Here is a 16,313-nt window from a genome sequence, read left to right as displayed (position 1 = left end):
CTGCTCTCCATCTCAACTCATCATTATCAGACCTTGGCAACACACTGACTACCTGTCCAATCACAATGTCATCTTTCACTGTCCTTTACAACTTCCTTATATCCATCCTCATATTCTCTTTATGTCCAACCAAGTCAGTTGTTACAATAACCAATAAGAACTTGCTTGCTTTTCTACTTCATGTATCAATTATTCCTGCTGGAAAACATCCCTTTTGCACTCATCTATTCTTGTCCATCAAATTTCTCATCTGGCTAAGCATATTTTTCATTTCTCTTCTCATCCTAATCACTCATTTTTCAAGTCTGGCATCCTGGCAGCTATCAGTCTGTCTTTTGTTTCTTCATTCTGACTCACTCTTATTTCCACAGTGTCACTCGCTTTAGCATCTTCATTAAAAATATATTTTTTCCGTAGTCTCACTCACTTCCGTTCCATGAATTATACAATCATTTTCTCCCAAGCTTAGGCTGTCTTCCATTCCATGATTCATGTGGATATTTATTCATGCAATTACACACACCTTCATTCCATCAGCCAATTTTGCATTTACTGATAACTTGTAGTTGAACAGAATATCACACTTTTGACATATATATCTTCTCTTGTCTCCTGTTGAGTCTCTCTACAAACACACTTCCCACAGCCCACCACATATACATGTTGCAATCACGACAACAAACCATTCTGAAAAAAGTCTACACCTTTAATTCCAGTTGATTTTCACATTGTGCAATGCACAGATCTCATGAGTACTACTGCCATTTTGTAATTTTTTGATGGAAGCTTCAAAAATAGTAAAAATAAATGTTTGTTTCAAGTCACAAAGTTGTACAATCACCCAGTTATTCTATGGTATGAAAAATCAACAAAATTCAATAAAACACAAATCCAAATTGTTACTTTACTTTACAACCACCCTCCATGCAAAAATAAACCTTATCTTTTCAACAGCAAATTTCACCCATCTTTCCCTAAGTGGCATTCTTGTCATGTATCTAAAATTTGCCTTTAGGCAAAAATAAGTGAGTATAGCACAACTGTAATCTTCTGTCCAAGCATGTGCACAAGATTACATCTTCATATTATGTGAAGTGTAATGTTCTGTTGTGAATGTCCAAAATGATAGAAATGTTTATAAGTCATAATCAGACTACATGAAGAACAATGTATGACCACCACTGCAGTTTGTTTGGTTTTGAACTCATGAATAACATTTCCTTTCTATAAACAACTATTGGGAATTAAAAGTAACCTCCTTGGAATGTACTACAATTTTGTTATTCATTTGCTGTTGAACAAATAGCATCATGCATGCCTTTATATGCCACCTGTAATTGCAGTCATATGATGCTCATAAGCATATGAAATTATTATTATTATTATTATTATTCAGGCCTCCATGGAGTCAAAAGACTCATTGTGGGAGGTGCTTTCTAAGAAACACAAGTCTATCAAGACTCATCGATGGAGGTCCCTCCTAGGAAACACAAAATCTATCATACCACTCCTTAAATGCATTGACCGTTCTCGCTCTCACCACTCCATCAGGCAATGCATTCCATGCTTCAACCACCCTCCATGCAAAGAAACCACTCCTTACCCTCTTGCTCACAGTTTCCTTTTGTAACTTCCAGGGATGGCCCCATTGTCATGACTCCTTCCTGCTGTTCAACCAAGTGAAAGAACTCCCCAGTGTCAACCCTGTAACCACCTCTCAACAGTTTGAAAGTCTCAATCATATCACCCCTCCTTCTATCCACCAAACTCTGCAGTCCACATTCCCTCAGCTGATCCTCATAACTAACATTGTACAGTCCTGACATCATCTTTGTTATCTGCCTTTGTACCCTTTCCACAGTTAATTTATCTCCTTCAAATCGTGGAGACCAGATCTGAGAACAATAGTCCAAGTGTGGTCTGATCAGAGTCTTATACAACAGAATGATAACCATTTTATCTCTGCAGGTCAGTGTCCTTCTCATTATTACAGCAATCCTCTGACTTACCTTCACTACCTTTGAAATATAATAACAAATATAAATAAAAACATAATAACACACACACACACACACACACACACACACACACACACACACACACACACACACACACACACACACACACACACACACACACACACACACAATGTTGTAGGTCTTAGGCGATAATAATTAGTATGACACAATGTAATTTTAATCGCTGAAAAATTGTATGGTGACAGGACTTATAATAAATTTAGTTTAATCCTTTATCCAAGTGTGAGCAAACAAAGTTTGCACCTGAAAGTATCTTCAGGACTGGGGTAAGGTGGTACAACACCAGGGCATTCCTTGCAAAGGTGGAGCAAGCTATCAACACTCCTATCTCAGTATCTCCCATAATGCAAAACACATCTCCTTGCAGATATGGCCAATGTTATGCATTAAGGGTGACAGGACTATTTTAAGCTTGTATTTGAATTCCTTATGCCAAAATTTACTTTACTTTAAGACAAAACAATCAGTTTGTTTCTCAGTGGGGAAAAAATTATGGATTACCAGCAAGGAAATATCTGAATCTCATAAATACACTAACTTAATGATACTGCATGAAACCACAAAGCAAAGAAACTTGGACATACAATATATGTCTATAAAATAATGAAATAGATATGCAAATCTGACTTAAAAATAAAAACTCACCTATCAGCAATTACTCGAGTACATTCATGTTTCCATAATGCTAAAAGATCACTTGCAGTTGTACATTGTGCTCCACGAATAACAAGCATTCCCTCCCAAATTCGAGACAAATCACGCAAATTGAAAACATAATGGAATTTTGCTGGTGTTGGTAGCATTTTTAACTAGAATTAAGAAGCAGTGTGTTAAACATAAGCAAACAACAAATTTAAACTATATTATTATTATTATTATTATTATGCATTAAAATACCATAGACTCACCACCTATCTTACACATATTGAAATTATTGGTAATGTCTCTCCCCTTTTCTCTAATCATGTGAACAGTTTAAACCCTGCTTAAGGTAAAATTTTACCTGCTTAAGGTAAAATTAAGTATTTAGTGATGGTATTTTATGACAAGCCTACAGGATGTCTGTAAAGCCTTCCAAAATACTAGTCTGGAAGAACGAAGACTGTTATATATTAAATTTTAGTCCATGATTAAAGGATTCGTTTTGATTACCTTTCTCTGTTGGCTCAAAAGTAGATTATTGTTCTCCATGTCAGGTGACTAGCCTGGCGATGGATAGTCCAGGGTAGGGCTGCTACCTTAAGGTTTCTGAAGTGGCCTTCTTCCGAATTTAAGCCCATAGGAGGAATAGGGTATTTAGAAGGGGAAGAAGTATATTGTAGAGTAGTTTATAGAGGAAACATCATTCCACAGACCTATCACTGTCTTATTCATTAGGTTCAGAAATCCCATTTACATCCTCATCACTAAGAAACCCAGGTGACCAAACCTGCATAAAGTAGTCATGATGTATCCACATCAAAACTATACAGAGAGGGATAATAACAACCTTATCTCTACATGTCAAAGTATTCTTAAATGTCCATTAAACATTTCAGATTTTTTTTTTTTTTTGCACAGTTTTGCAATTTAGAAACTCAGCGACTTATCATCTGTAGCTGAGTTTCTAAATTTTAAAAACAACCACACCACTAGGGATGTAAATTCTACCTCCATCATCCATAAGCTGCAAATCTCACCTTTTTCTATATTGTAAGATCCCCTTATTAACCTGTGTCTTTCAGTCATATCTTCTCTTTCCACCTATTCCTGAGATTTCAAAAGTAGACATTCCCTCACTCTGGCCTCATGCACAAATTCCATAGGCCAGTTATCATCTTGGTTGCTTACTGAACACATTAGTCCACATGAGGTCTTATTAAAACCTAGAAAAGTGAGAGAATAACTTCTTTATCATTATAAGCTACTGTTCTTTTTAATAGTCTCCTATCAGATAAGAAGATTTAATTACCTTATAAATGTGGCCATAACTTCTTTTCTTCTTCAGCTTCATTCCCATGCAAGTAGAGTTGCTGCAGCTGGGGTCTGATTCTGATCTCCTCCATTCAGTTCTGTCAAATGCTATTGTCTCCTCTGGTCCAAGGTATTGGAGGTCCCCTCCCATGCTATCCAGCCATGGTTATTTAAGTCTCACCTTACTTCTTTTGTCTGGTGGCCTCATCTCCAGTACTCTCCTTCTAACATAACTTTGTCTCACTGAATAACATGACCAAACCACCTCAGCAATATTTATTTATTCATTTGATAATAGCAGTGTGAGTGGAACCAGACTGACAGGTTCCATTTTTTTTGAATATTTGCAGATTGTATCTTCAAGGAGTATTGCTGAAGAAACTGCTTTTAGAAGAGTACCAATGGAGTGGAAAGGAGAAAATGGTGTTATTTAGTGTGTGTTTTTGGAGTAACGATAAGAAAGAGTCAGATACAGTGGAGCACAGTGACAAATGGGATTGCACAGGCTCAATCTAACAGATAAGCTTAGGTGTTGATGGTTATTCATGACTTATTTTTAATGGTATTAACAACAAACAATTTTATCAAAAGATGTTTTATTAATAAAACATCTTTTGATAAAATTGTTTGGTGGTTTAATACGTTAAAAATAAGTCATGCACAGGGCTCAGTACCAGGTGCTGGGATTACTTAAATGATATTATTATAAATATTATTATTTTCTCAGCCATCTCCATGGAGTCAAAGACAAATAGTGGAAATCCACTACTAACCAACCATTATTCATATGATACCCATCATACTTCCACTAGAACTCATTTGATGATCAAGCACTCAAAAACCATCAACAACTCATTCCACACATTCACTACCCTCTAAGCAAAAAAATCTAATTCTCATGCCTAATAACTTATACAATTCTATCACCCTCACCCCCTTTTCTTCTTATAAAAACCTTTGTAAACCACAACCCATTCATCTGTAGACTGAGAGGCTGTGAGTTCAAATCTTGTATACATTAATGCATGCCTTTAGGTGATGGATGACATTTTTGTTTAGTGCAAGACAGATGACATGCCTTCATGCCTTGCTTAGTGTAAGTGTAAAGCAGTTTCATTTTGAGAAAATTTCACATGTAAAGTGGATTCCCAGATTATTCATCTCTTAGCCTGTTTCCAGTGGTTACAGGCAAATTCATCGAAAAACAGTTAATCGAAAGACAATTCATTGAACAGCAATTCGTCAAAAAAGCAATTCGCCAAATAAACAATTTGTGGAATGACAATTTAACGAATGGCAATTCATCGAAAAGGCAATTCATTGAATGACCAATTTTTCGAATGACAATTCATTGAACGACAATTCGTCGAAAATACAATTCATCAAAAAAACAATTCACTGAAAATTTTTCGATGAATTCTTTCATAATTCATCGAAAAGTCATTTTTCTTGCAAACTATTGTTTAAAAAATGTTCACTAACAATGCAGAATGTTACTCATGATACAGACAACATATTGAAGGGGTCATTGAAACATAATAATTATTTTCTTGCATTTTAGAGCATTTAATGTAAGTGTATATCCTGCTTCATTGTACAGTTAGCAATTTATCTGTAGGGAAGACAGGAGTACCACATGCACTTATCTCCCGAATAACCTCGAAAACACGTAATTGCAGTTAATAAGGGGAAGAATAGGCTAAGAAATTCGTTCTACCAAATTTTGTCACAATGACTCTAGTCCGACTGAAATTAAAAATTTCATTAAATTTCATCCAGCCAGAGTGAAATTGCTAGTATCATTTAGGAACTTCTTTACGGAAATGTTATGATAAAAGTGATCCATTTGGAACTAAAACTGAACTGTGCAGACAGTTTCTTACTGAAAACTTCTGCGAATTCTGCTAAGTCAGTGCGAGATATTGTAATACATAATTTTGACACTTTTCTTTGTAGCCCCAAATAGAGCTGAACTAAAAACTGGAACGGTTCGACAATTTTTTGTAAAAGTTTCAAATACGGAATCCAAATAAAATGTTTTCATTAATAAATGTAATAAATAAATAAATTTACTGAACGTAAGTTAGTAGATTAGAATATGAGCTAAAAAATGAGAATCTTATTCTCATTTTTAATTTACCACCTCCTGGAAATAGGCAAATCGGACAAGAAAGACAATAAGAATCCATATTGTTCTGTAATTATTCCTTAGTAAAGCAGCATTGCTATACCAACAATCATTATACTGAGGAGGATGAGGGGAAAATAGTATTGATCATTAATATTACTACTACTACTAATAATAATAATAAATTGATTCTTTGATGTAAATATTTTTCACAATATAATAATAAAATATATAGGAATTCATAGTAAAAATATTGGAAAACTTGAAAAAAAATCCATTCCTGAAGATTTTTCAATCGTGTTTCACTTATTTACTCCTGTTTCTGTTATTCCTCATCGACAGGAGTGACGCATGCACTTATCTTCCGAATAACCTCGAAAGCAAGTAATTGTAGTTAATAAGGGAAGGAATAGGTTAAGAATACTAATGAGTATATGTGTGGGTATATTTCTGGGTTTTGAGGAGGTGATCGGTGCAGTTTGTTAAAAAAAATAAAATAAAAGGTTAAAATATTCTCTAGGAAAGGAAAATAATAAAATAAGGAATGATGAATAAAGAGTCTTAAAAAACAGACCTGTAAACCTTTTAGAAGTATACTCATCTGGTGTTATATTTAGATGAGCAACGGTTGGAAGTCTTATTCGACTTTTGAAGGATGCCAGTGGTCGGCAAATCACAGTTAGAAAACACAGTGTTAAAGGAAATTGGAATTGGGTTGAGTTGTTTTGAATTAAGGAAGAAGCAACTGGCCTTAAATCAATGTGTTTGTTTTTCTATTCAGTTCGCTTGTTTATCGGCAAGAAAAAACCAAGTTTCAGAGAGGAAAAATCTTCCATCCTCGTATGAGACAGGCTAACTCACCTTCAGGTTAAACGCCCTGATAAAGGCGCTTGACATCCTTGATAAACGTAAGATGCTGAAGTCCTTTTCAGCAGTTTCATTAAATGAGCTGTAGAATTTTTCTCTTCTCTGAGGAAAGCGCTGATCTAAAGTACACCACATCTGTCGCAAATAATCAAAACAACAGGTAATGGTCTTCCTAAAGGGTGAAGTTCTCAAGGTAGCCAGTCAACTAAAATACCTAGAAGTAACAAGAGATGGGAAAACTTTCCTTCAATAATCACATCTCATATGTTGCTGAAAAAAAGCTTACAAGTAGTAAACCTTATAGCTAAGTCAGCAAGGATTGAGGGTTTAGGCCGATGAGCACTGAAAACAATATATGCAGGAGCTATACTACCATTGATAATTGACGGTCAGCTTAACAGCACAATGCAACTTATATCTGAGACTTCTCAACAAAACTAATGGCCCCCAAGGGGGCCACGCCCATAGTTTGGGAAGCGCTGGACTAAAATACTCCACATCTGTCTCAAATAATCAAAACAACCCATAACAGTCTTTCCAAAGGTCGAAGTTCTCGAGGTAGCCAGTCAGCTAAAACACGTAGGAGTAACAAGAGATGGAAAATTGAGATTGAGGAATTAGGCTGATGAGCGCTGAAAACAATATATACAGGAGCTATACTACCATTGATAATTGACGGTCAGCTTAGAAGCACCATGCGACTTATATCTGGAACCATTAAAACAACTCCTATTTATTGGCTTACAATGCTAAGCAACATAATACCACCAAATCTAAGAAGTGATGCTCTGTCACGAAAATATGACAAAGTAATGAGAAATACTGAATTGCCTATACATAATGACATATCAGAACTATAGCTTAACAAATTGAAATCAAGAAAGCCCCCTCTTCATGAAGATAAACATCTGAGAATTATTATTATTATTATTATTAAACAAGACCTCATGGAGTCAAAGACTCATCTGGGAGGCCCTTTTATCACACACACATCTCATCATACCATGTCTTAAACACACTCAAACTCCTTGCAGACACCACACTCTCAGGCAAGGCAATCCAATCATTCACAACTCTGCATGAAAAAAACCTGCCTCTCACTCCCCTACTCACACCCTTTTTATACAGTTTCCAGGGATGACCTCTGGTTCTTCCCTGATCTCCCACTATTCTCTGTAGAACTTCTCCACCATTGATCTTATAACAACCCCTTACCAACTTGTAGGTCTCTATCATATCTCCTCTCCTCCTTCTCTTCACCAGACTCTGCAAATTACATCTTCTCAATCTTTCCTCATACTCAACATTCCAGAGGTCAGAAACTACCTTCTACCCTCCAACATCTCTTCATCCTTCTGAAAACCCGGTGACCAACTCTGGGCACAATAGTTCATGTTTGGCCTAATCAGAGCCTTATACAATGGAACAAGAATCTCCCTACTTCTACACGTCAGTGTCCTCCACATCATTCCCAGAAGTCCTTGTGTTGTCTTAACAATTTTGGCGATGTGTCCCCTAAACTTTAGATCCTTATCCACTATCACCCCAGATCTCTTATTTCCTCTACTTCCAACAATATATTCTCACCAAGCATAAATTCTGCATCCCATCTTTGACTAATTAAATTGAATGACTAATTTAAATACTAAAAATTAATGGAAACAAGTGTGGAGAATAAATACTAACGCTCAACTCAAAATTCAGTTTGATGGTTGCTGCCTCAACATCCCGGCAGTGGCGCACCAGTAGTGTCTGGCGCCTGTGTGCAAAACTTTAGTTGGCGCCCCTATCCTCCCCTCCAATAAAAAATCACTTTAAAAAAACGTTTTTTTTTTTAAGTATTTCCTCCTCTTTGGTGCCTTTACTATCCTGGCGCCTGTGTGCATCGCACACATTGCACATATGGCCGGCATATCCCTGTATCCCAGGTGTGGAATTGGAAAGACATGGATAACACTGAACAGGATTCGTATGCCATAGAAGATGTGCAAGCTTTCTGTACAAGTGGAGGAAAAATCCCTCACCAGAGTGTGACTGTGGACACCCGAACCAATCAATCCATCATATTTGCATTGAGTGCAGTCTTCGCGCATATATGGTTCAAAGGAGCGACTTCCTAGAGGCGACACCGCCTTCTATAGACTGGATCAGAGAACATGATCTTAACTTATAAGTGCTTTGTCCGTCAAACGTGTAACTGCCTATTTTACTGTAATTATTTATCATTTACACTTTTTTATTTTACTTTTTACATATGTGTACCCATTTTTTGTAAATGTACTTTTATAACTTTATGTAGATTGCCATACGATAAACAATAAATAACCTCCTGGTAGGGTAACTGTTGGGAAGAAAACGAAAACACTACACACACAGACACACTTAGTAATCTACAGTTTATTTGACATCTGAAACAACTATCATTCAAAGATTTGAACCGTAGGTCAGAGCACAGGAGCCCTAAACATCGCTATAGTTTAGGACTCCTGTGCAGTCAGTTGAAATTATCAATTTATTGTTTTTTTTTTTCCTTAACACTAGATATCACTCTTTCTAGAGATGTAGAATGAAGCTAAGCTGCAAACTAACTTTAACTAGGCAAAATAGCTGAAAATATCACATTTTCTGCAAAAATGGTATGGCACCGTATACAAATTCATTTTTTATATTTAGAAAGACATCCCAACTAATGTAATTCTGATTTATATATGTGGTCTATTTGAGTTTACTTAGGTAGGGCGATATCAATGTTTATTCTTCTTTCCATCAATTTACTATTTCATAGCGAACACTCTCTCGTTTTGTTTTGGTTGCTTAAGAAATATCGATGTTTATTTTAATTTTCTAAATTTAGTAAAAAAACAAAGATTACAAGCATTTATACATCCAGTCTATTTTTGACATTCGCATCATGGTACGTGAAGAAATTTCATAGTGAATGCTTTGCTTTCTCTATGTTAAAAATGTGGCTAATATTCCTTTCTTAATTAAGTTCATGTATTTCAGTAATGTAAACTTGCATACTGCAGAACTATATATATATATATATATAACGTTTTTTAACTTGGGTATATTATGTATTCAAGATACCAAATAATTTTATATAAACTTGGTTTTAATCCTATTTCCCAAGTAAGCAAACAGACAAGAAAGTCAAGTTTGCACCTGCAAGTAGTGCAAGTCCAAGACAACTCTTGGTAGTGCCAGTCGAGGCAACTCTTAGTAAAGGTGGATAAAGTTCTGATCACTTTTCTTAGTGTGTGTATAATACTAATATACTAATAACTAACTAACTAATATATAATATATAACTATATATATATATATATATGTATGTATAATATAATATATATAATAATATATAACTAAATAATAACTAATAAAAAGTAATATACTAATAAAGTATACTAAGAATTTCTCTGGGGCCAGTCCTGGTGAATATGGTGTTTGAGGTAGATATTGAAATCCCAAATCGTATATTGTCTGTTGGATTTCATAAGCAGGTGCACTGTCCTGCAAAAGCAACATGCATGACTCTGCTTAGTTTCTCGAACCGATTTTCCTTCAGTACCTCCTTCAATTCCTTCAGAGCTGCTGTAATAACAGTTTCACCTTTCTTGAGGTAAGGTAAGAATTACACCATCCATATCCTAAAAGACAACGGCAAGAAATTTCCCTGCTGACTGTTTGGTTCAAAACTTTTTTGGCCATGGAGAACCTTTGTGTCTCCACTCCATTGACTGTTGTTTGTTCTCTGGGTCACAGTGACGAAGCCATGTTTCATCAACGGTTAGAATATGAGCTAAAAAAATTTCACGAGGATGAAATCCCTTTATGAAATGTTCTTTTAATCTCAACTATATCCACCTCAATGGATATCATTCACTGCAACCAGTATGCCCCGCCAAAAAATCGCTTTCCGAACGAAGTAGGATAAATAGTAGTTATAAATAGTAGGATAATAAAAAGATATATAAATCTCAAAATAATCCAAAACAAACAAAAAAAAATAATAAATTGCACACACATATTCGCCCCCACACGCCTTATAATTCATTTTTTGGTGAACTATATTTTCGATGAATTGTCTTTTCGATTAACTGCTCATCGGTGAATTGCTTTTTTGGGGAATTGTCTTTCGATGAATTGCTTTTCGATTAATTGTTGTTCGATAAACTGATTTTTGATTTGATGAATTGTTTATTCAGTGAATTGCTTTTTCGATGAATTGCCTTCGATGAATTGTCTTTCGGTAAACTGTTTTTCGACGAACTCTCCGGATACCATTTCCAGTATTAATATTGTATAGAAAATCAAACTTTTTTTATACAATAAATTGTCGTTACTCACCTTTATTATTTTTATTATTCACATTCTTTTCAATAAATTCAGTTTTACAAATAAAGTCATTTATTTCATTTTTAAAGAAAGTAGTGCTCAGTCATATTTCATTCTAAGTTTTTTTTTTTCCATTATTTGTGATTAATGATATATTTTTTACATAACTGCATTGTATCATTTGATCTAATTGATTCCATATGGTGTATTCTAAATTGTTAGAAATTTCATCAAAGAACTTGCGGCAATTAATATCACTTTTATTAAGTTCATATCTCGTGTGTTGAATCCTTTCTCTTACAAGCGCCAATGAAGTACGTAGATAATTTTTTTAGCTGATATAGAGTTGATATGACCTCTGATTATGAGGAACTTTGGAATGATGGAGAATTCCCTGCAATGTTTAAGGAACATTAGGTGGTTCAAAAGTTTGGCCTTTCTGCACTTTTCTCTTTCCATAAAAGTGAACTTAATAAAATGAACTTAATAAAAGTGATATTAATTGCTGCAAGTTCTTTGATGAAATTTCTAACAATTTAGAATACACCATACGGAATCAATTAGATCAAATGATACAACGCAGTTATGAAAAAACTTTCAAACTTTATAAGAACAAAAAAATTAGGAAATTCAATGAACTTTACAAGAAAAAATATCGGACACAAAACAACCTTACGGATGACAAAGTGATTTTTAATTTATCAAATCATAGTCTCACAAAAAATGAATCTGACATTCTCAAAAAAAAAAAAAAAAAGGTTTTAATTTTGCGATTACTCCCAAACACATTCCTAAAATGGATTTCATGTGTGGAATTGAAAAAGGCCTATATCCACTACCACAAAACGTGGCCAACACTATTAGATTCAAAAGTACGATAATCCTAGCCAAAGCCAAACAACCTGTTCTCAACACATCTCCTTATGATAGAAAGGCAATTCACAACTTGAAGAAAAACAAAGATATCATTATTACAAAGGCTGATAAGGGAAATTCTACAGTTATCCTCAACTCTAAAGGTTATTATGATAAGTTAAACGTATTACTATCAGACCACTCCACTTATAAGATCCTGGACAGAGACCCCACAATAAAAAATCATAATGAAACAAACCAACTAATCAGAAATTGAAACATTTGGCCAGAAGAAGTGAAGAGAACACTAAAATCCTCACATCCTATCACTCCAAGACTATATAAGACACTAAAATACATAAACAGGATATACCTCTCCGTCCAATAGTAGATGGAAGATCATCACCAACCTACCTTTTGGGAAAGCATCTCGCAAACTTATTAAATAATAAAATAAGATCAACAGAATCCTATATCAAGAATAGTCAACATTTTGTAAATAAACTCCAAGACATTAAGATTGCACCAACAGACATGCTAGCCAGTCTAGATATTGTATCCCTTTTCACCAATGTACCAGTAGAAGAGATAATAAACATCGTCCAAGATCTCTTTCCTCTAGACATCACACAGATGTTTAGACACTGCTTTCAATCTAATTTCTCCAATTTTAACAACACCATATACCAATAATTAGAAGGCCTAGCACTATCACCATCTTGTGCAGACCTTTTCATGGAAAAACTTGAAAAAGAAATTCTCTCCACAATCTCCCCGAGACCATCTACATGGTGGAGATATGTTGACGATATCTTCATCATATGGCAAGACAGCTTAGAAAACCTAAAATCGTTTGTGGATAAAATCAACTCAATACATAGAAAGATAAAATTCACTCTGGAAGTGGAAAACAACAACCAACTGCATTTTTTAGATATCTTGATAAAAAAACAACCAAACAGTGTCAAATTATCCTTTTATAGAAAGCCCACAGATACTGGAAGATATCTTGATTATATTTCAAACCATCACAAGACACACAAACTGAGCATTATCCACATGTTGAAATATAGAGCCAAAAAGTTTATATCAGAAGAGGAGGATACACAGACTGAACTCTCACTAATAGCCAACACATTATCACAAAATGGATATCCTCAAAACATCATCAAAAAATATCTATACAATGACAACCCCAGACAAGAAGAATCCCACTGTCAGCACATTTCTACTGTAGTGATCCCTTTCATCAAGTCAATTTCTTATCAAACAGAAAGAATACTAAGAGCCTACAACATCAGAGTGGTCTTCAAACCAACCAGCAGCATCAGACAAGTTTTAGGATCTCCAAAAGATAAGGTGCCGTTCTACAAATATCCCGGAGTATATTACATTCCCTGCTCCTGTGGTCTTGCCTACATTGGACATACTTCACGAAGTTTAGAAATTAGACAAAAAGAACACGTTGGTGATGTAAACCACAACAGAAGCATCTCTTCCGGCTTAGCACATCATTTCCGTACATCTAACCACACGATAGATTGGCAAAACAGCTCCATGCCATATCTCGATGATGACTACAGATATCGTTTGTTCAAGGAAGCCACAATAGTGGCAATAACCGGCAGAAAACCTCAACAGAAATCAGGGTGTAATTCTAAACAGTTCGTGGAAAAACCTGATCCTCTCTCTCAATCAATCTGAACTACAGCTAGCCAGTAATCACATTACACGTTTACAACAAACACGCATGCGTGATAATGAATAAGAACAATAAGTCCTCTCTGTCATGTGAACATGTAACATTAGCTACTAGTTGGTTTACAGCGTTTTTATGTTCCTTTCAATTTGCATTTACAAGATTTCATGTCTTTATATAAATGCCTAAAAAGCCAGACAGTCTCCTGGTGAAACTGATAGGCTTTAATATAAGTTTTATTTTAAAACGGTCTGTATTAATAAAAATGTATTTCTATTATAAAACGACCAAATATGTATAGTTTAAATAGTTTAATGAAACACAAAGCTCGGTGCGTGGAAAGAGAAAAATGCAGAAAGGCCAAACTTTTGAACCACCTAACGTTCCTTAAACATTGCAGGGAATTCTCCATCATTCCAAAGTTCCTCATAGTCAGAGGTCATATGAACTCTATATCAGATAAAAAATTTATCTATGCACTTCATTGCTGCTTGTAAGAGAAATGATTCAACACACGAGATACAAACTTAATAAAAGTGATATTAATTGCCGCAAGTTCTTTGATGAAATTTCGAACAATTTTACATATTTGTTGCTCATATTAGCATAAACTAGCATCATGCAATAGTGCTCAAAGAATGGAATTATGTGATGTGATGGAATGCATTTGAATGGCTTTGGAGTGAGTGCACTTGAGAAACTGTTGCAGATGGAAGTGCAGTGTGTGATGCAAGCAACAGATCAGAACTAAAAAATGAAGTGAAAGATCAGAAGAGGTAGTATTGAAGAGACAAAAGTGCTTGGCAATGGAAACAGTAGTACTCTGAGAGAAAATGGGAATGCAAGAGGAACAGTAGACTGGGAGCTTTCTAACATCCAATATCCCTTGAACAGGAATATTGGATGTGGGAAGTAGCAGTGAATGTATTTATGAGGATGATCAGCATAGATAGAAATGGAATAGATTGGGATGTGAGTGGGGATGTCAAGAATGTGCAGATATATGTGGTAAGTTTTGATAAGTTTTGGGGGCAAGGGCAGGTATGGTGGGAAAATAACAAATAAAAAGCATCTTGGGTAGGACTGGTTATAGATCTAAAAGTGAACTGCTGTGTGTTTATTTACAAATGCAAGAAGCATCAGAAATAAGGGAGATGAAATGGTTTCACTAATTGAGTTTAAACTCAATTAGTGAAATAAACTCAATCAGTGATGGAGTTTATTTATCCCAAAATCATTGTAATAAGTGAAACATGGTTGAATGAAGATGATATCCTAACATGAATAAAAATGGTAGGGTACAGTGTTTTTTCTCAGGGATAGAAATGACAGGAAGGGAGGGAAAGTGCTGTTGATGATAGTAGGGGAATGTTGCCCATGTAAGGTAGACAGGAAAGAGGAAAATAGTGGCAATGGTTATGAGATAGCATGGTGTGAAGTGGAGGTTGATAGAAAGACATATTTAGTTGGATGTTGCTATTATTATTATTATTATTCAGGCCTCCATGAAGTCAAAAGACTCATCATGGGAGGTCCTTCCTAAAAACATAAAGTCTGTCAAGACCCATCGAGGGGAGGTCCCCCCTAAGAAACACAAAGTCTATCATACCACTCCTGAAACTCATCGACCGTTCTCATTATCACCATTCCATCAGGCAATGCATTCCATGGTTCAACCACCCTCCACACAAAGAAACCACTCCTTACCCTCTTGCTCACAGTTTCCTTTCGTAACTTCCAGGGATGGCCTCTTGTCATCACTCTTCCTGCTGTTCAACCAAGCGAAAGAACTCCCCTGTAACCACCTCTCAACAGTTTAAAAGTCTCAATCATATCACCTCTCCTTCTTCTACCCACCAAACTCTGCAGTCCAGATTCCCTCAGCCGATCCTCATAACTATGCTTGTACAGTCCTGAAATCATCTTTGTCATCCGTCTTTGTATCCTTTCCACAGTTAATTTATCCCCTTCAAATCCTGGGGACCAAATCTGAGAACAATAGTCCAAGTGTGGTCTAATCAGAGACTTATACAACTGAATGATAACCCTCTTATCTCTGCAGGTCAGTGTCCTTCTCATAATTGCAGAAAACCTCTGTGTTACCTTCACCACCTTCGCAATATGTCCCCTAAATTTCAGGTTTCTATCAATCATCAACCCCAGATCTCTTGTCTCCCCTACTTCCTCCAGTATAACTCCTCCCATAGAGTATGCAGCATCCCATTGATGTTTCCCAAACCTCAAGACCTTACATTTTGTTGCATTAAACTGATACCCCCCATTCATTTGCCCATCTATCTAGCTTATTTAAATCCTCTTGCAGGGCTACCACATCTGCACCATTACTAATAACCCTTCCTGCTTTGTATCATCCACAAACAACTGAATATCCCCTTGCAATCCATTGGCAATGTCATTGATATAAAGGTTAAAC

General features: G+C 35.6%; 1 protein-coding gene across 1 annotated transcript in view; it reads right to left on the bottom strand.

Annotated features, from left to right (window-relative positions):
• LOC150095635 (dynein axonemal heavy chain 8-like) overlaps positions 1-16,313 on the bottom strand; it is a 2,108,518-nt gene that overhangs the window by 951,225 nt on the left and 1,140,980 nt on the right. The window contains exon 50 of the mRNA XM_090409931.1: positions 2,685-2,848. Within this exon, the coding sequence (XP_090266057.1) occupies positions 2,685-2,848 (164 nt within the window). The remainder of the gene's footprint in view (positions 1-2,684; positions 2,849-16,313) is intronic.

This window comes from Typopeltis vanoorti, chromosome 20 (genome assembly GCF_054136105.1).
Source record: "Typopeltis vanoorti isolate ZY-2024b chromosome 20, IOZ_Tvanoo_1.0, whole genome shotgun sequence".
Taxonomy (NCBI): Eukaryota; Metazoa; Arthropoda; class Arachnida; order Uropygi; family Thelyphonidae; genus Typopeltis; species Typopeltis vanoorti.
The sequence above is the reverse complement of the archived record's forward strand: the minus strand, read 5'-3'. Positions and strand labels throughout refer to the sequence as shown.